The sequence below is a fragment of the Pelophylax lessonae genome (genome assembly GCF_965119305.1).
Source record: "Pelophylax lessonae genome assembly, chromosome: 1".
NCBI classification, from domain to species: Eukaryota; Metazoa; Chordata; class Amphibia; order Anura; family Ranidae; genus Pelophylax; species Pelophylax lessonae.
Window position 1 is genome coordinate 820,332,335 of NC_138768.1, and position 22,440 is coordinate 820,354,774.

Below are 22,440 nucleotides of genomic sequence, written 5' to 3' on the forward strand. Positions count from 1 at the left end.
TGCAAAAAGCAGAGGCCTACTTGCCTCTCTCCCTCCTCATTGCCTCAGACACCAGAGTTGGAGCCATTGGCTCCTGCACCTGTCAATCACAGCCAATGAGGAGAGAGCAGGGTGAAGCTGTGCTATGTGTCTCTTCTAGACACCATGCCAGCTCCAGAGTGAGCCTGCATGAGTGTCCACATAGTGAGCAGCCTGCTTTGGGGGCACTTGGCATGGGGTGGGGGGACCCGAGAATAGGAGGATCAGGGCTGTTCTGTGCAAATCCATTGCACAAAGTAGGCAAGTATAACATGTTAATTTAAAAAAAAAAAAAAAAACCCTTTACAAATCTCTTTGACAGCATGAGTCCACTGGCTTTTGCAGACAAGCAAAGAACAAAAAAAAAAAACTACCCAGAGATTTTTATATTGTGCCAAAACGTCCATCAGAAGTGGAAGTTGGACTGTCACTGAATATTCGGTATAAGGAGAGAGGTCCATGGCCATTCAGTATCAACTTTGCAAAATCAAATTGAGGCATAACATTGAATATTTCTCTATGGGCTTAAACCTTACCAAAAGGATTTAAACCATAAAACACACTTCAGGCTAAATCAGCTATTAAGTCCAGAAGGGAAATAGATCTCATTTATAAATACCTTTCCAATCAAAACTCATGAGCGTGACAGGACTGCTACATATAACCAAAGAAAAAAAAAAAAAAAAAAAAAAAAAAAACCTTTTGAGCCATACACTAAGCAACAACGGCATGTGATCTAGCAACAAAGTACTTCTAATAAATATAATAATAGCGTTGCGCAAAATAAAAATCTATCAAGAAGTGTAAAAAATAAATATATAGTAAAATATGCAAGTATGTGTAAATCTCAGCCCAAGATCCTGATTCTATAAACATAAAAACACTATCATAGATAAAATCCAATGCCGTTTTAGGTTTATAGAATCAGGATCTTGGGCTGAGATTTACACACTTACATATTTTACTATATATTTATTTTTTACACACCTTGATAGATTTTTAATTTTGCGCAACACTATTATATTTATTGGCTCTTCGCACTTTTATGAGAAGTGAAGTGTCTGTGGCATTTAAAAAATCTGAGGCAGACAGGTTGCTCGCAGGAATCTTTATTTCTTAACAAAGTACTTCTACATTTTAAGAGTACAAAATTCATAAAATGGGCGAGTCCAATAAAGTAATCATGGCCACTAGCTAGTTTTAATTAATGCCACTCAGCCAAAGAGTATTCCAGGTAGTTTGCTTCTGGCCATGACATTAGTAGGGACCACACAAGAACAAGAACCCCGCTGACGAAGTCTATGACGCAACGCGTACGGGGGAGGAGCCTGCACGTCATCACGCTGATTCCCGGAGGTAGCAGGAAGTGTTGAGATGCTCAGAGAGCTCGCACTGCTTAAGTGCTTTACCATGTAAGTGCAATTTCATCTTATGTAAATAAATAGCCTTTATTAAGACCGAGAGCACTAGATCTCCTCATTTTTTCACCGGATGCCATATACGTCTTGAGAGATTATCTGGAAGCGGTGACAGGAGGGCTTACCAGGCGACTGCGATTTACCCAATGCATATTTGACTCTCAGGAGTCTGTCTTTGAGGTGAGCTGCTAACCTTACATTTGACACTTGGAGTGAAGCATGCAGCACTTTTGATCACACTCACAGATGAAGATTTCAGTTGTTATTGTGTCACCTTATTGGCACTTTTCATTATCCCGGTTTACTTTTTGATTCATTATTGATCTTATACTTCTATTTTGGAGAAGATTTGGTCACATTATAAGTTACTAATTTATTACACAGCGATAATTTATTACACAGCGATTGATTTATTCACTTGGAGCAGCAATATTTATTCAATCAACCAGTAAAACCCTTTCCAGTGCCTTTGAAAAAAAAAAAAAAAAAAAAAAAAGGAAGGGAGGAGGATTAATGGATTGCCAGACAAGATCTAAAATAACCTTTGACTGATGGGAGACTCGCATGCCAGCACCTAAATGTAGGCCTAAAGTCAAAATTTTGACTACACCGTTTCACCTCGCTGCTCCATGAATGAGAATATAATAAGTCAACAATTACCCGCACAGGCTTCACAACTTCTGTATGCATGTAGACTTTATTCTTGTCCCCAAGAAACTGTATGCAAGTCATGGGTTCCATAGATATTTTGGCCACCAATGCCCTGTATTGCTGTTTTTGAAAAAAAAAAAATTAAAAATTGAAATTTTAGAAAATGTGCAAACACTACACAAAAAAGGAAACATTTAAATATGAAACTGCCACTCAAAACACTTTTCTTTAATGGCACAAACCATTGGTGCTAAATTTGAAAGACAATACAAAATTTCTAGAAGAACTACCAATAAGCGGTGTGTTGAAATAGCTTTGATGAAAGTCAGTGGCATGTAAGGATGTGTCTTTCCCCCATATCCTATGCCTAGTACACACGCAACGATTATCGTCCGACTTTTGTCCAGAGTTGTGTTTTGTTGGTTGGAATGTGCCTAGACTGCACATGAATTTTCTCGGCCAACAAAAATCTACTTCAGAAGTGAAGTCATGTGCTGGTTTACTTTCCGTGTGTTTTTTCTTCTCTGAGCATGCCCAGTCTTGCTCATCAGATTTTTGTCTGCCGAAATCTGTACTGACTGACGGAAAATCGGCCGTTGTGTTGACGGCCAACAAAAATTTTATAGCCTGCACACCAGATTTTTTTCGGCCGAAAAGTCTGAGTCGGTTGTCGGAAGCATCATACTAACAAGCCGAAAATCAGCCAATCGGACGTTGGCCGAAAATTCCCGGCCAATAATCGATGCGTGTGTACGAGGCATAAGGATGTGTCTTTACCCCATATCTTAGCTTCACAACCCGAGGTCACTGCTTGAGTTGATACTCACCATTGCTGGACACAGCACGGATACCGAGGGGTTACTTGGACACTGGCGATCAGCCACTGCCAGGCTGTGCTCAACCAAGAACAACTGGACTTGGGGTCCATATATATCAATCCACGATCTGTTCTCCCAGGACTCATCTTCAAATTCCACACAAACCTGAGAAAAAAACAAAAAGAACGACTGAATCAAAAAATAATGCAGCAGACAAATCAAATGTGCGACACTAACCTATATTTAGTAGCAGACACGTGCAGAACTTCCGTCGGTATGACGTTGCACAACACCGACCATAGTTCCACCCACAGACACAACTGAACTACACAGCCAGATAAATGACTAATGTATGCCAAAGCCTGCTGACTGGTTCCATCTAGATTCCATTCAATGCACATCAGCGAGACGACAGTTATTAGCACCGCGATTCTATACACATTATCAATGTCCTCCACAGACCAACACACAAAGAAGGCTCAAAAGCTTGTAGATATTACACTCAAAGCTTACAAATGACAAATATGTAAAATAAAAAAGTCATACTACAGTCTTGTTTTATACCTAAAAGGTTCTCATTTAATCTTGCAACAAGATGACTATTCTAAAGCTGTTCTGGCATTCAAAAGCACACATCTACGCAGCAATTCACTCAACCACAAAATGCAGGGTTCATAAACAAAGCCCGTCTACAAGAACCTTCAACCCTCCTCGGCACACCACGCCCAGCAACAGCTGCTCCTTGCCAAACTGTTTTTAACGTTCAGAAATTTCCGTTTGAACGGCATAAATGTCTATATGTGCTTAGGAGGGAGGGAAAAAAAAACAAAAAACTGAAGAGCTGCAACTGTAATCCTTTTTAAAGGACAGAAAATCAGAGCAGATTCAAAGCTAAGAAAAACCTTTAAAGGCCCCTTTCACACTTATGCGTGGCAATTTTACCGCGATTTCGCGGCGCGATTTTGAAAGCAATGGCAAGGCTATATGCCTCAAAACACATTAAAATCGTGGCAAAGTAGTGCAGGAACTACTTTGAAGTCGGTGCGACTTCAAAACGCACTGATATGAATGGGGCTCATTGAAACTAATGGAAAACGACTTGTCATGCGATTTTGCGGTCCAAAATCGCGGGACAAGTCGCACTAGTGTGAATGGGGCCTTTAAAAAAAAAAAAAAAAGGTAGTTTGGGTTCCAGGCAGCCAACACCTTTTAAATGTACAGGAAATCAGACAAAAATTGTGAGCGGCAGTTCTTTATTGCAGAAGAGGGAGATAAGCGTAGAGAAGGGATAAGCTAGGTCTCTTCTGTAGACTACACACTTGCCTGCTTGTAGTTCTCCAATGAATGAACACCGAGCTGCGCATTTGCACCACCGCGTGCATTCCTGGAATGACTGGCTTCCATGTACAAGCACGGGATCACGTCACCTCCCACCGACTGATCTAGAGCCCAAACACCTGGCCCCCAGAGTTAGCCCAAAAGGAGAAGGCAACAATGGCCAGCAAGGGATGCAAAGCTGGCCATACATTATACAATTTTCTTATTTCCTTACCTTACCTTCAACTATGTAATGTAAGGGCCTGTCTGATTGCATACAAATTGAAAGTGTTTAGGTTTGACCTCATATGGTTTTGGTAAATCGAAAAGGAAAATTGTATAATGTACAGCCATATCGAAAAAGAGAAAATTGTATAATGTACAGCCCATTGCTGGAAGTCAAGTATTTTGCAGAAATTTAGTTCTGCGCTTTTCCACATCTGAAATGGTCCAACAGCTTATCAGGCCATTGACACCCTTTTAGAAAGAACCACAACTACAGGGTTTTCAAGGCAATTAAGCAAATAAGGTCCCGTATTATCTACATTTTGTATGCACCATTCTGTCTAAGTACCAAGAAAGAAACGGTGGAATTAACATTTTACAAAAGCAGTCAGGAATATAGATTTAAAACCAACCCAAAAAAGGTCATAATGGGTTAATATGATTAAAAAGAAAATGGGTAAAAAAAAAAAATAAATATCGATAATATCAGATAGGGATGTATCTCGATGCTTCGATAACATCAGATAGGGACGTATCTCGATGCTTCGATAACATCAGATAGGGACGTATCTCGATGCTTCGAAAATTTAAGATAGGGATGTATCTCGATGCTTCGATAACATCAGATAGGGATGTATCTCGATGCTTCGATAACATCAGATAGGGATGTATCTCGATGCTTCGATAACATCAGATAGGGATGTATCTCGATGCTTCGATAATATCAGATAGGGATGTATCTCGATGCGTCGGTAACTTCCAGCAACAAATGAGATTGCATTTTCACATTACAGAATCCTATCCCCGTTATGTTTGAAAGGTATAATGTTCTCCCAGCAGTACAACTGGAGAGAATAGGATCCTCTGTAGACTGCAATTATTGTATTTAAATAGTGAATGGAAATCTTGGTAATATACACGGCACATGGATGTGTCAGAGATGAAGTGACCTCCCTGGGGAGGGCGGGATTTATCTCCACACCCACTTCTAGCGATGGGAGGGGTCGATCACCATGTGGCCGTTTGTTTACATGAATTTGTCCACAAACCATCTAACCAGCAGGGGGAAGGGATGAGTAATCACTAGAAAAAAGGTTTCTTTTTAAAGATCACCCAGCAAAAACATTACTGGTGGCATTGCTTCTATTTTATTGGGAAAAGATATAAACCACAAAACCAGTCTACAGGGACACAGTAGGGTTAAAGCTTAATATCCTCCTTCAACGGAACATTTCTCATGGTTCAAATAATTTGCTACGACATCTGAATCTGGTACAAGCAGAATCCTACAAATGCACATTCAAAAACACGGACATAAACCAGCGGTATCTGAATGGTTACTGGGGCAGGGTGATTAACAGCTTATATAATGCTAAAACAGTTTCAAAGACACATATGAAAATGGGAGCTTGGCGTCTCAAAACTACGAGGGAAGAACTCTGGTTTTCTCCCACCTGAGAGCATCACCCAACCAAACCTCTGCTGCATTTCTCGTTTTTAAAGATTAGCAGAAAAACAAACTCACAAAAGGAGAAGAAAAAAAAAAAAAGTTAAAATTCTACTAGTGTACACCCAGCTTAAATACAATGAACTAATGCACAAGCGTTAAACATTCAACTGCAAAAGCGGAGGAGTTAAATAAAAGGGAAAACATTGAACCATTTTCCGTGTCATGCAGTGGAACACCTCTTTACTCATCACAGATCCCTACAAGACTGCACACCAATACCCACTCAGCCAATGTAATGAGCATTACCCCAGACCAATCTGGGAGCCAAACTCCTCGGGAAAATGGCATTGGGTTGGAATGCCATTGGGTTTTCCTTCCAGCATCTCCAAGCAAATAGTCTTGATGTGCCATTTTCTAGGAAGCCAAGGGCAATAGACAGAATGGCTTTCTGTAGGTCCCTGGCTGCCCTCTTTAGTTAATTCACTCAGCTCAGGAGGCTGAAGAAGTGGAATCATATCTCTAGATCAGCGTTTCTCAACCTTTTTTCAGTCAAGGCACCCTTTAAAAATCATGGACATTTTCAAGGCGCCCCATTCTAAAATGTAAAAACTATTCCAATAGTCTTACATAATGCAGCAACATCCACAAGACTATTGGCGCTTTTCCACTGCATGGAACCGAACGGTTCGGCTCGCTTTTGTGCTTTTCCAGTGCTGGTAACGAATGGAACGGTGTAGGAACGGTTCGGTGGCGCTTTTCCACTGCATGGAACCGAACGGTACGGCTCTCAAAAACAGTACCTACTCGATTGTGGTTCCAAGAGGTACCATACCCGGTACCATATCCCACAATCCTTTGCATGCAGTCACTATTAGCCACTGATTGGTCAGAGAATCCCACCCACCCCGTTGTTATCCCACCCACTTAACTTTAGTACTACTTTAGTGGAAAAGCAAACCGTACCGAACCGTTCCAACACCGTACCATGCGGTACCAGCAGTGGAAAAGCAAACCGGGCCAAGTCGGTACTTGCAGTGGAAAAGTGCCATAAGTAGGACACCCAACGTTAGAGGTGATTTATTCTTCCAAAGCAAATACACTTTGGTACATTTGTACACTGGTACTGACTAGTATTCAACATTTCGCTTCGCTCTCAGTTTTTCTCTATCATTCAGCTAATGTGAGGGCAAGAGAGGGTCAAACAAGGATGCTATGCAGGTGACTGACATCCTCCTTATCAACTGATTATGCCAATGGTCATTAGGACGCCGGCAGTTAGAAGGTTGTGATTGTGCACAATATAAACCTTTTTTTGAAAACAATTTTTGGTACATTTTTAGCCGTTTTTGCCAAGGCACCCATGAAGAAACCCCAAGGCACCCAAGGGTACCTGGGCACACTGGTTGAAAAAAGTTGCTCTAGATTATACAGCATCATTACCAACTACACTACAAAGCATTAAAAAAAAAAAAAAAAAAAAAAAAAAAAGGGGCAAGAGCAGAAGGAGCACAGAAACACAGCTTAGGCCCTATTCACACATTGCCGCAAATCCAGTATGGTAAAATGTGCGTTTGGGTGCCATAATTCTTAATGGCACCCTACACAACTTTGTAGTGATTGTCGCACAACAAAATTACAGCAAAACACGCCTTGAGAAAAAAAAAAAACCGACATGAATCTCATCGCCCAAAAAAGGAGCAGGAGCTGCTTTAGGGTGACAAACACAACATAGGACAGTCCACTGAGAGTAATGGAATTCCCCATGACTAAATCTCACAAAGGAAATAAAAATAAAAAAAAAAATAAAAACAGGAGCGCTTGTTCTTGCTTCAGAAAATGTGAACAGGGCTAAGGTACACTTCTGTCCAAAAGTATAGTTTCCACTGAAATCACACACATTTTCCACACACACAAAAAAATAAAAATAAATCCAGGAGACATGTTTAATGCGCATATTCAACCCAGTATGGGGAAAACTGCTGGAACCTGATTTTATTATTTTTTCCCCTCTGATCGATTATTTGTTCACCAAACCACAGACTTGTAAATCCATATTCATCCGCACAGCCCATTCACCATTCACACTTCCTGCTCTCAAAACGGCTTGAACTGGTTTGTTTTGAAACGTTAAGTGATGGAGGAGACATGGACAATGCCAGATGGGCTACTGCAGTCTCTCGCAGCCAGTGTGCTGAGAAACCCTAGGGTTCCTCCAGAGATGGCTCAGAGGGATCCTTGAGCAATTTTGGACTCAGATAAGTAACCACGGATATTTGTAGCCATCTTTAAGGATGGACTCAACTGATGCAGAATGCAAGAGGAGATTCTTCCCATGGACCATCCAACGAATGCCCAGTTAGCTCTATATATTGTAATTAGTAGAGCTTCCCGAGACATGAAATTTCAAGGGTTCCTCTTTGTTGTTAAAAAGGTTAAGGCTGTGCTACAGCTTTGACCATCATCCAGGAAAAATGCAGTCATTTCTCAGAACTTTGGTGTCTAATGACATGGAGATAATGAAAAATACACACCTAAACTCACAAGTATATTGTATCATTTTAAGAGCAACATCTCTGTGCAATATTTAAAATCTATTCAAGTGCACAGCTGCCAGACTAATCCGCTCTCACACATGCTCTGCTCCAACATCCTGCACAAAACACCCCAGCAAATTCCTTTTATAGTATGCAATTTGCAATGCAAGCACCCTCCCGTCTCCTCTCTACTCATTTCTGAAACAGGGAAAGGGAGGCAGCCGAGCCAGGCAAGTAAAAAATTAAAAAAAAAAGGACCCTTCATTAGAGATGGATAACCAAAAAAAAAAAAATATAGGAGATTGCATTTCCACCGATAAGCTAATCTATGTTGCTCCATTGTTGCCCAATAAACTGCAAAACAGCCATAGGAGCAAATTGGCTGCAAGCATGCATGGCCCATGTGCATGTCGTCTAATTCTACAAAGTTAGTCATTCATCAGACTTTTCTTATAACAGAGCTTGCATCATTTCCTGATATGTCTGTCAACCTATAACAGCAGGCCTGAAACTGAAAGGCTGGCATTCATTGGCTGGTGGGAGGAGTCAGCAAGAGTAAACAGCCGACAGACATCAGGGAAATGCTTGCTGTTCAGATATTCCAACCAAGACATTGCAAGTATCAATCAAATCGGATAGAAAGCCACATATGATTCGACAGCATCGAGGCTCTCAATTCTGCATCCAGCAAGCCATTGGTTTGCAATTGTAAATGAAACATTTTTTAAATGGGGGTTGGACAAACTTATATGGAATTCAAGAGCCAGCCTGTACCTTCCAGGAACCAGCTTAACAACTCAAGGAAACCTCAACATTTTGGTGCCAACTGTAATATTTAAGGAGCAATGGCTACCTGAAACAAAGTATAACAATTGCAGCCTTGACCTTACAACATCGCGGCTCTGAGCTCAGAAAAGGACATTGAAGGGATTTAAATGTTCTGGCTGATGTTAAAGAGGAGGTTCTCTTGTGGTGCTTTGGTTTCCTCCCACAGTAAAGCATTGGTTAAATCAATGGCCCTAACGGATTTCATGGCCAAGCTGCGAGGGACTGGGACTGATACAAATGTCCATGAACGCCAAATGTCCATGAACGCCAATTTTGGAGAATAGAAAATAAGTAGGGAAAAGGCAATCTCTCCTGGCTTACATGCTTAAGAGCCAATCTAAATAATCAAGAGAAAAAATTAAGCCAATGCAAACCAATTTCACTGGACGTAAATCATAGAGGATACCATTGCCGACCTTCTTGTTTTCAATTCAATACCAAAATGATCAATAGCTGCATGTACTACTGAAGCAGGCAAACCCAACACTTTACATCCAACCATTATTTTGCCTTTTCCATTTTTTTTTTTTTTTTTTTTTTTTTTTTTTAATACCCCAGAGGCATCTTACAAAGGACATGGAAAATAAACCTAAAAAATGCACACAATACAAGGAGGAAAATGCACACAATACAAGGAGGAAAATGCACACAATACAAGAGGCCATCAGCAATATTTCATGCACCGTTAATGCTTTCTTTTTCATTTCCTGCTCATGCATTCAATTCTTATAGCTGTATATTCCAATATAATAAGAAAAAAAAAAAAAAGCTTGCTCGTCGACTTTAACAGAGCACCATAATGTCATGTTTGGCAGGGCTACACCCCTCGCATAACACCATGACTCACGAGATCAACAAGCTAGCCTGGCGCTCCCCTCCCCAACTGTATGCTGAAGAATCTGCTCAGTTCCAAGTTTACACACGATAACAACCCCCACCTCAGTAAGGCAGACAGCACGTACACAGAGGAACTTGCAAACCCACAGCAGCTGGGGGGTGGGGGAAGAGAAGCAGAGCAGCAGCAGCACACCATTGCAAAGGACATTCACTAGAAAACAATGGATCTCTCACTGCTTGGGCTGGGTCACATGGCTTCTTACACACACAAAAATAAAATGATTAGCCAAGAAGGTATGCAACAAGCATAAACTGCAGACAAACCAAATAGTTAACTTTACAAGACTGTTTTATAGCGTATTGTACGGTTCTAATTCTCCATATTCTGCTTACTATACCGATCACGCTAGCTCCAGAGAGCTCAGCACTATTTTGCTCAACTCTGCCTGGTAACAGATCGAGAACATACTACGTGGAAAAACAAGTTCCCCAACGCTGCCACCGCATACACACACACCTCCTGGGACATACACAGCCCCGGCACTACCATACAAGGAGCCTCAGATGGCAAAACATAATAAAGTTCACCATCAGGCAGTCACAACGTCCAAAACTACTGTTTAAAATTATATTTTTTATATATATATATATATATATATATATATATATATATATATATATATATATACACATACACATACATACACACACACACACACACACACATCACACCCCCCCCCCCTTTCATAGTGTACACTTATGGTGTGAATACACGATTAGAATATCGCCCGATCATTCGACCACCGACTTTTGAAAAAGTATTTGTCGGTCGAAAACGTTGCCAACATACACGGTCCGAATATCGCCCGACCGTTGCCCGTCGACCATCGAAACAGTGTTCCTCGGTCCTCATGTGTGATGAGGTTATACAGATTTAAACTGAACGACCTCAACACCAAAGTATAGAATATCGTTCATTCGCAAACGAGACAAGACAGAAGTTTTCAAACAGTATTTTTCGTTCACAATATCGATATCGCTCATTGATGGCTGGGCATTAACGAGTAGAATATCGGCCGATCGCTCGCTGAACGGAAATTTTCGGCCAATTTTCTTATCGTATATTACAGCCATTAGTATATAGATACCAATATCCATTTTTAAGCAACAATGTAACACATTTATGTCTAGCAAACAAGAATGCATCCATGTTTTCTAGATTAGTTCTCCAAAACCAATAACCAGTAGCGGTGGACTTCACATTACTTGGAGACCAATAGCCGATCCAATTTTTTGCATCCTTTTACAAAAAAAAAAAAAAAAAAAAAAAAACACACAGACATGAAGTAACCTTTTTAGGTTTGGACCTGTCCCGATGCAGGATAACATTATACCCATGTTCTTTGAGGGCTCCTAACATTGGTGTTACCATAACATGCATACAAAATAGACAATACCCTGTTAAAAGTGGCCCAAAACCACCCATGGTCATAATTATTAGCATTTAGAACCGTACTTCTAAAAAATGTTTGAAACAAATAAACTGGAATTAAAAAAAGGTTGGAACAAATAAAATGGAGGACTCAGCTAAATGGTATTCTACCACACCGTCATCTACTCTTCATTTCCATCTGCTAGAATGTTGTACATTCTCCTAATGTCCTCACTGTACACAACCTAAACTGATGTAACCAAGTAGAGAGAAAAAGCATACGAACATGGTTTTTGATGACTTTGATTCTGAAACTAAATCAGATTGTAGAGGCAGCCATATTGTGGGCAGAACCAAACTTCCAGTGTAGCCTATCAGGTTCATACTGTCAGTGGTGTCCCAGCCCACAAGATGGCTGCCTCTAGTTGTCAGCTGCAGGTTTGTGGAATGATCTGCAATGGTGTGACCCATTAATGCCTCCTTTACTCAGTGGCAAGCTGCTTTTCTCTATTTGGTTCCCCTTGCAGCTTCAGCACACAGTGTACTGCATCACTTCTGGCCAATCCATTAACCCATCAGTGTGAGCGAGACTTCTAATAGAAACCACGAAAGAATTATGTCAGCAACTTCCTAAACAAAAACCTCAAGACACTTGATAGAATATCAAGTAGTTGTGCATGTCCTGTCTGAACATTGGAGAATTCTTCCTATACTGGACTGTATGAGATAAGACATGATGGACACGTTTCTTTGTGCTCCAATTAACTATGTAACTACTTGGCTCATTGAAGCAGCCAAGAGATGGCTCTAAGTGGCATTCCCAAACAATGCCAATGGCAGCTGGCATATGAAGCAGCATTCACACAGAATCGGGCACAGAAAGAACGGCTCATTAGGATCAGCACAACATACCGATTATACAAAGAAAAAAGCTATTAACCCAATACTGTTTCAAGGGTCCAGAATGGACCTATGAGAACATCTGACAGTTCAGGTTTAAAGAAATGAAAGGATTTGAACAGTTGTCAATGGCAATTCTAAACATGTATGCCATTTTTTTTTTTTTTTTTTTTAGGCAGTGAAAGATGCCAATGTATGCAAGGCAACAGACAAAAGGGTAAATATCACAACAAGACCTCTGAATGTTCAACATGGGCAACTAGATCCAACTAACTGTGTCAATACTTAAGCACCTAGTCATTGGAGGCATCCTGAAATGTAACGTTGCCATTAAGATTTGTGATATAAATGGGTTAAAATCTGTCCCTGGTCAACATTCACAACAGTACCCTATGTGCCCAGAGGTTATATTCTCCTCCGCACGTGAGGGGTTATTTTTCAGCTGCTCTGGTTTCCGTCAAAATTTCAAAAACATACCAGAAGCCTCACTTGCTTCCATCCAACTCAAGCTGGTAATTGTTAGCTCTTAAAGTTTTCAAAATGTTGTCAACAGTACATAATGAAAACAATCTTACCATTAGATTTAAGACCCGGTTCACACTAGCGCGACTTCAGTCGCCTGACAAGTCGCGGTGGGTCACCTGCCATTGATTAGCACAGGACCCGTTCTAATAGGAGCAACACAAGTCGCTCAGACTTAGAAAAAGGGTCCTGTACTACTTTGGGGCGACCTGCATTGACTTCAATGATATGAAGTCCGTGCATGTCGCGCCGAGGTCGCTGTGCACCGCAACTTCACAGGTCGCCCCAGCAAGTAGCATCGCCCCTGTGTGAACGGGGTCTAAAAGAATGGAAAAGGCATTCTAATCTCTCTTGCACAAAGAACCAGCAAGCTCAGAGGTCCGACGGGAACCAGCAAGCTCAGAGGTCCGACGGGAACCAGCAAGCTCAGAGGTCCGACGGGAACCAGCAAGCTCAGAGGTCCGACGGGAACCAGCAAGCTCAGAGGTCCGACGGGAACCAGCAAGCTCAGAGGTCCGACGGGAACCAGCAAGCTCAGAGGTCCGACGGGAACCAGCAAGCTCAGAGGTCCGACGGGAACCAGCAAGCTCAGAGGTCCGACGGGAACCAGCAAGCTCAGAGGTCCGACGGGAACCAGCAAGCTCAGAGGTCCGACAGGAACCAGCAAGCTCAGAGGTCCGACGGGAACCAGCAAGCTCAGAGGTCCGACGGGAACCAGCAAGCTCAGAGGTCCGACGGGAACCAGCAAGCTCAGAGGTCCGACGGGAACCAGCAAGCTCAGAGGTCCGACGGGAACCAGCAAGCTCAGAGGTCCGACGGGAACCAGCAAGCTCAGAGGTCCGACGGGAACCAGCAAGCTCAGAGGTCCGACGGGAACCAGCAAGCTCAGAGGTCCGACGGGAACCAGCAAGCTCAGAGGTCCGACGGGAACCAGCAAGCTCAGAGGTCCGACGGGAACCAGCAAGCTCAGAGGTCCGACGGGAACCAGCAAGCTCAGAGGTCCGACGGGAACCAGCAAGCTCAGAGGTCCGACGGGAACCAGCAAGCTCAGAGGTCCGACGGGAACCAGCAAGCTCAGAGGTCCGACAGGAACCAGCAAGCTCAGAGGTCCGACAGGAACCAGCAAGCTCAGAGGTCCGACAGGAACCAGCAAGCTCAGAGGTCCGACAGGAACCAGCAAGCTCAGAGGTCCGACAGGAAGGACATCTACACACATGTCTACAATACTTCCTGGCAAACAAACCACTTCACACTTTACCAGACAAACAATGTAACATACACTTAATGGCTACGCCATTTAAATCTACAAAGCCATTTCAGATATACAACACAAAATGTCTGTCATAGCACAACAGGGAAAGAATAAAATTTATATCAAAGCCTGTGTGCACCCCCCCCCCCCCCCCCAACACTGACTCTGCAAACAAGTACTCTCAAAGACCATGCTTATCAACAGATCTGCCCCAAGATGAAAATGGCCATGGTTGCGAATCAGTTTCCCAGGCCCCATTTATTTAACTATGGGATAGGAGCAGGGGAATGTGTACATGTCTACCCAACAGAGGGCAATGTGACAGCTTTGGCTGGCAACTTCCAAAAATGATACTCTACTTATAAAGTCCTAGTTTGCATCAAGTCTAAAAGTTAGTAAATCCAAGCTGAAAAGTCAGAATACATTCTAAAGCAGGGGTAGGCAACCTCAGCTGTGGTAAAACTACAAACCCCATCATGCCAGTCATAGCCTTACTTTGTCTCATGGGACTTGTAGTTTCACCAGTGCTGGAGTTCCAAGGTTGTCCAACCCTACTCTAAAGCAACTAAAAGCCAGGTGCTTGCATGGAGAATAACTAAAAAGTTTACAAACTTGCAGTTTCTCATGATTTTCCAGAAAACAATCACTTCCCCATACATCTCTAGATTTAGGAAAACTACAGAACAAATCCAACGATGTATGCAAATGCAGAGACACTAGTCTCAGAAAACAAACTCAATAGCCAACCAAAAGTATAGGTTCCCAAAAAAATAAACGTTTAAGGACTCATGGGAATAAAGCTCATGTCTAGCTAAGATTTTATGTTTTTTTTTTTTGTTTTGGATAGTGTCGCAAAAGTTTGATTATCTCCAGAACACAGAGAGGCGATGGGAACTTTTAGAGCCCATTCACACAGGGGCGACACGACTTGCTGGGGCGACCTCGGCGCGACATGCACGGACTTCATATAATTGAAGTCAATGCAGGTCGCCCCAAAGTAGTACAGGACACCAACTTGTGTCGCTCCTATTAGAACCGGTCCTGTGCTAATTAATGGCAGGGGACCCACCGCGACTTGTCAGGCGACCAAGTCGCCTGACAAGTCGCGCTAGTGTGAATGGGGTCTTAGACTTACAAGTCTAGCCAGATAAAGGAAAACGTTAAATAAGCTCAATAGCTCTGGCAACTAGGCCCCCCACAGCAAGGCTTACCTCGATGGGCACACAACAGTAGCTCAAACCAAAGTTAATCAACAGTTCGTTCTTACAGCTCTCTGTGCCCAGGTTCAGAAGATTTTTTTCCCTTGGTGGTGGGTGGATACCATCTGGGACAGGAAGTGAGGAGGAACATTCCAAACAAGGACTGGGACCACAATAGAGATTTGTTGTATTGAGGAGAGACTGTCAGGATTTTGCTGTAGTTTGTGCATCAATAATGGCATTTGCGATAATTGGGTGAGTTGAAATCACGCAAGCAAAAATAAAAACCTGAAAGGGGTCCACAATCATCTAGGGCAGGGTTTCTAAACCAGGGAACCGCTGAGGTTGCTATAGGTTCCTTGAGCAATGAGCGATTTCTGCCGCTCAGATAAGATCCCACTGACACAACTGATCTTTTTAGCTATCTGTAAAAGGAGGTAATTCTTCTCAATAACCATCACACTAATGTACCATGAGTAGTAGACAGTAATTTCTAGCAGGGGCTCCCTGAGACTGGAAAGTAATTTTCAGGGTTCCTCTGTGTTGAAAAGGTTGAGAAAGCCCGATTTAGGGAAAGAACCTTCCCCCCCCCCATGTATCACAACTACAACCAAAGAACATACGGGCTAAGCAGTCATTCCTGACACTAAAAGTTCTGGAACTGAAACTTTCCCCCCAAAAACATTCTAGTCGTCTACATATCTTGCCCAGAACGGGTCAGCTGACAGTTGCTGGATGGTTTCACACTAAAGTTCTTCCAAAAACTGTCCAGTTGCACAGATTTGAAATTCCTGCTCTGGGTTAACCGTTGAGGGTAAACTTTCAAGTCGCCTTTGTGATTAAAGTGAACCATCAGTCAATACTCCCCACATTCACAGAACAAGTCAACAGAGGCAGTGGCAGATCTTACATATGCATAGACAGATCTGCCATTATATCGGTTTACATGTTCTATGAATGGATGGATGAAATGAATGCCACCCAAGATAAGCAAAGTTGATCCCTCCCTTCTAGATTGTAAGCTCTAACGAGCAGGGCCCTCTAGTTCCTCCTGTTTTGACTTCCCTCACATTGTAAAGCGCTGTGCAAACTGTTGGCGCTATATAAATCTTGTATAATAATAATATCCCAGGATGCATTCCTAACCTCCAATCACAGGACAATTTATAAACCAAAGACACAATGGCATTTGTCTGCATAGAAGTGAGATCTTGGCACCACGTCATTGGGAGGCCAACAGTAAGAACCATAAAGAAACAGCCAGTTCCCTGTGATGTTAAAAGAAAGAGACAGTGGTGTACGACAAGATCTTGTGTAGGAGACCATTGAGAGAGGACACTGCTGATCTGAACAGTTTTGTACGTATTTTAATACAGCAACAAAAAGATAAGGGGGAGAGGATAGGAAGGAAACAAGAAGAAAGAAATACATAAATAAATAATCCATGGGACCATCTACGAGAATGTAAACTCTCACCATTCTTTATGGTTTAAGCACAGAAAATCCCATAGTGGTCCCCAGGGGACACACTGGAAAGCCACAATTTTAAGCAAATATGATCATTCTTTAAAATTTACAATGGGTATACGCTGAACTCTTTAGAACTCGAAATAGGTAAACAATAGTTCTCCATGCAAAAAAGAGAACATACATATTGGAATACTAAAGAGACTGATAGAGCAAAACACAGCAAAGAATGAAACGTTATGGGTCATCAGCAGACCCTGCAGTTACTGGCCATGGTGTTTACAGGGTAACCGTGGTCTAGGACAGGCAGACATTCTCAACCATGGAAACCCTTGTGGTTCCTTCAGAAATTAACAGTGGCAGACTGATCTCTTGCCTATACCCACCACCTATGTATTGGGAGGGGGCCCCCCAACCCCCAAGCCACTTCTACATCCAAAGCCTATAGAAAGCGTAGCTCCTACACCCAACACCATAACACACGTCACTGTCTATGCCTTTTCTGGCCACCATATAGGTTTCAGTTCTTGACCAATAAGCAAACCCCGTTCTTTAAATGTAAAAGTCTCTACAACCTACTGATCACACTAATGCCTAGTTTCCACTGAGTGGTACGGTACGGTTCGGAAGGGTACACCTTGCGTTTCCACTGCCAATGGTGTAGTGTAGCCGGAAAGCTGTGATGGACGGTTCTCTGTCAACCAATCAAAGTCTACAGAGTGTAGCTCCACCCTGTTGGTATGATACTAATGTGCTTGGTACCCCAACTAAATGGTCCCAAAAAAGTGGTACGGTTCGGAATTAGGGTACCATCCACAATGGCAAAAATTGCATACCGAACCGTACCATAACGCTCAGTGGAAACGAGCCATTATGTACCGACAGCTATAGGTCTAATCATTTTAGCAGGAGGTCCCTGAGACATAAAAACGATTTTAAGGATTTCCCGGGTGTAAAACAGTTAGGAAAGGCTGCTCTAGGATCATTGATCCCTACAAAGCCTAGAGGGTGATTTGACTACCAAAAAGGAAGCAATGATTGGCCAACTGGAAATATAACAAAATAATGTTGACCTTATTCATGTTCTACAACGTAACGCTCATTACTTCAAACTAGACATACTCTATAAACAGTAAAGCACCCACCCCACCCCTGGAAAGATGCGACAATAAAAACCTACTGAAAAAAGGTAAGGTCTACAATATTTTAACAAATACCACAATGTGACATGCAGTATTAAAAACATATGTCAAGGTAAAATGAGGAAAAAAAAAAAAAACCTAGTACATCTCTGCATGGACGTTTCCCTGTGTTTTAACACTTTAGAGACCCGACATGTTCAGAAAAAACAAAAATATCTACTGATCTGCCAGAAATGCACTCCGCTCCTAAGCCCCACTGTGGGCTAGTATCAAACCATTTTGAGTGGTGTCAGCCCTGGCCAATGTTGAATGATAAAACGACTCTATTGCTACCACTCTCCAGTCTCTAAGATAAAAAGGTTAAATCATTCTGTAGTCTATGATCAGAACTGGGAGGGCTCTTTGAGACAACGCAGGCTACTCGTAGCAGGACAGCTTTGAATTTCTGACATGATCAATGGGTATTTTTTTTTTTTATTTTGCACTTATCAAACAGATATCGCAAAACACTTTTCAAAGATAAAAGACCAAAAAGGGGCAAATAAAAACACATTTATTGTTGAGATTTACATGCAACATATGACCACGCGGGTCTTCATCAAGCATTTCCATATGATGAGAAGAACGTAGACTTCACAAGCAACCCAATTACCTTCAACTCCGCACACTTCACTTCTTTATGGGAGGCAGCCCGGATGATGCCATTCTTCCACGGCCAGTCCGCTACATCACAGGTGTCAAGCTCTAGATCGTCCCCTAACACACAGGCGAACCTCTGTCCCACCAGGGCAGCATTCAAACTGTCTTGGTGCACAAGCACCATTATGGAGTTTTCTAAAGAGGAAACAGAATGAAACACGTTAGAGGCTGACCTTACCCAAACTCAGAAATATTACATAAGCAGAAATGTACTTTACTTATTTAAAAACAAAAAAATGAGGGAAATGCTGAGGGTTGTCCTTGTTGAGTCACTCGACGTCTATCTTACGGCCAGGATTACACATGCAGCAGCACAAGTCCCCGCCCCTTCATTGCATACCAATGACAGCACGTGACCAGGAAGCAGGTGGCTAAATATTTACATGCAGCTGTGACACATGGCCAGAAGATAGGGACTTGTCACCCCAAAAACCCAACCCTAGTTAATGCATAAAAAAGGTAGATGTGATCTATATAGGACACATGCAACCAGGATGGGATCTAACACATCCACCAAGGACTGACTCATGCACATGACCATGGAGCAGGTGGCTAAATATGCAGGGGTGACATGGTCATCTGGACTTGTAACCCCAAAATCTCAAACCCTAGTTCCTTTTAGATTAATAAAAAAGGTAGATGTGACCCACGATATATCCAACAAAGATGTAATCTAACATAGCCAACAAGAAATGGTTCATGCACATGACCAAGGAGCAGGTGGTTAAATATTCAAGGGTGGGACATGGCCAAGAAGATGGGACTTGTCACCCCAGAAACACAACCCTGGTTCCTCCTAGATTCATAAAAGGCAGATATGATTACTCTGACATACCAACCAGGTTGGGGGGGGGGGGGGGGGGGCTCGATGACATCCAACCAGGACAGGGTCCTTCCTTAAAAAAAAAAAAAAAACACACGGGGGGGGGGGGGGTGGGGTTGTCTGCCACTCCACATTAGACACCAATGTCACGTTTATGGCCAGGGACATACATGCAGTATCACACGTCCCCGCCCCTTCATTGCATTCTAATGTCAACACGTGACCAGGAAGCAGGTGGCTAAATATTTACATCCAGATGTGACACATGGCCAGGAAGATCAGGGGGTTACCTGGACGTCACCTCAAAAAAACTCATCCCTAGTTTCTTCCAGATTGGTAAGAGGTAGATGTGATCAATCTGACACATCCAACAAATCCAACAGGGTTCAGCACGTGAGTAAATATCTACATTCAGGGTAACACATGGCCTGGAAAAAAGGAGGGGGGGGGGTTCACCTGGACTTGTCACCACAGAAATGCAACCCTAGTTTCTACCAGACCCATAAAAGGCAGATATGATCAATGTGACATTGAAGTCCAATCCAAATGAGGTTCAACCGCAATGGGTTCCCAACTGGGACAAGGTCCAACGTAACCAAGGAGGATGGGGTCCAACGTAACCAAGGAGGATAGGGTACAGCCTATCTAACCAGGATGAGATCCGCCATATCCAATCAGGAATGGGGGTCCAAACCAGGATGAGATCCGCCATATCCAATCAGGAATGGGGGTCCAAACCAGGATGAGATCCGCCATATCCAATCAGGAATGGGGGTCCAAACCAGGATGAGATCCGCCATATCCAATCAGGAATGGGGGTCCAACTAGGATGAGATCCGCCATATCCAATCAGGAATGGGGGTCCAACTAGGATGAGATCCGCCATATCCAATCAGGAATGGGGGTCCAACCAGGATGAGATCCGCCATATCCAATCAGGAATGGGGGTCCAACTAGGATGAGATCCGCCATATCCAATCAGGAATGGGGGTCCAACTAGGATGAGATCCGCCATATCCAATCAGGAATGGGGGTCCAACCAGGATGAGATCCGCCATATCCAATCAGGAATGGGGGTCCAAACCAGGATGAGATCCGCCATATCCAATCAGGAATGGGGGTCCAAACCAGGATGAGATCCGCCATATCCAATCAGGAATGGGGGTCCAAACCAGGATGAGATCCGCCATATCCAATCAGGAATGGGGGTCCAAACCAGGATGAGATCCGCCATATCCAATCAGGAATGGGGGTCCAACCAGGATGAGATCCGCCATATCCAATCAGGAATGGGGGTCCAACTAGGATGAGATCCGCCATATCCAATCAGGAATGGGGGTCCAAACCAGGATGAGATCCGCCATATCCAATCAGGATGAGATCCGCCATATCCAATCAGGAATGGGGGGGTCATACCAGGATGAGCTGCAACGTATCCAATCAGATTAAGGTCCAACTTATCCAGCCAGGCTGAGAACACTGATCTAACTCATCAATGGTGGGCATTGCCAAGGTGACGGTCTACAAACCCATATACATGGCCCCCCAGGTTCTTTCCTGCTGGGGGACCCCCATATCCTTCATGATCACCCCCATATACCAAACTTTTATCTCCAGGAAGTATACAATGTTACAATATTTACACACTGATACAATGCTGCCAGGTTCCCTTGCACCCCCAATATCTCCTATGGAGAGTGGAAAGGTGACAAGCCTAGCCGGGACCTCCAGTAAATAAAGCCGATGATGGTGCAGCAGACAGAGTGCGCGGTCCTATGGCCGTACTCACCGTTTAGAGCCACTTTCTCATGCAGCTGTGTTCACCTTCCCCAGGAATAGCCTCTCTCCGTCGCGTGTCACCGTCTATTGTGCTCAGCCCGCCCGGCAGCCTTTCCTCACCCAGCTCCGGTGCAGTAGGACACTACTATGCAAGTAGGAGGAGGCGAACCGACGCTGCACGCGCACCTTCCAAACCGCACCTCCTAACTTGCCGTTGGCCAATACGGGGTAGTAGGCGGAGCCGGGCAGCCAGCTTCCTTCGCCGATTGGGAAAGCTGCTACGTCGATCAAGTTCGAGTTGCTAAGCTACCCTAGTGCAGCGCCGCCCCCTTCCACCGCCTCCTCTGAAGTTATAAAGCGATTCCCTATAGCGCTGGGGGAATCCAGTGACGGCTCCACTGAAAAAAAAAAGAGCGGATCACTCCGCCGCCTATGGAATAGACGTGGGCACGTCGCTTAGCGAAAATAGTCCGCCGCTGTTATGATTAGGAATGCGTTACTGTATCTTCATAACCCGAGTACGGCTACGTGCGGGCGGCGAATACTAAGTTCACAGACGATTTGCTGGCGGATTTACACCTAGTCACTGCGAAGTGGAAGGGGAATGAGTTCCGGACGGCGGAAGGAGCTCTCGCAGTTCTAAGGCTCTGGCCTACGTGCAGCTCCGTGCATCCGCAGCAGGGAAAGCAGAGTCAGTTGGTGGGGGTGGGGTAGGAAGGCAGCTGTGGAGATGAGGGGAGGGGTCCCCCGCACGCGCCTATTAGTCACGTCATACCCAGAACGAGGCTGCGCCTTACCTCATCCGCCTGCCATCTTGTTTTCACTCGGCGGATTTGGCGAAGTAGACCGACATACGTCGTGTGAAAGCGGCGGGGAGGTTGTTTGACCGCCCGGGATTAGTCCTTGGACGGTGACACATGGGGGCGGCCAACAGCCCGGCGCTGGGCGCGGTTCCCGCCTTGGGGAAACGTCATGAAGATTCCCGGCGGCCATTTTGTGTGCGAGATTGGTGGGGTGGACGTGAAATGGAGGATGGGCAGAGCCCCGAGATAGCGGGAGGCGAGAGTGACTGGAATCCGCCATGACACCTCTACATGTCCAACATTACCCAACTCATACAGCCAATGGG

General features: G+C 43.7%; 1 protein-coding gene across 1 annotated transcript in view; it reads right to left on the bottom strand.

Annotated features, from left to right (window-relative positions):
* KDM3A (lysine demethylase 3A) overlaps positions 1-21,383 on the bottom strand; it is a 54,647-nt gene extending 33,264 nt beyond the window's left edge. The window contains exons 1-4 of the mRNA XM_082268785.1: positions 21,322-21,383; positions 18,663-18,844; positions 2,915-3,070; positions 2,097-2,207 (exon numbers count right to left, since the gene is read on the bottom strand). Of these exons, the coding sequence (XP_082124911.1) occupies positions 2,097-2,207; positions 2,915-3,070; positions 18,663-18,833 (438 nt within the window). The 5' untranslated portion in view covers positions 18,834-18,844; positions 21,322-21,383. The remainder of the gene's footprint in view (positions 1-2,096; positions 2,208-2,914; positions 3,071-18,662; positions 18,845-21,321) is intronic.
* Between the last annotated feature and the right edge of the window lie 1,057 nt (positions 21,384-22,440).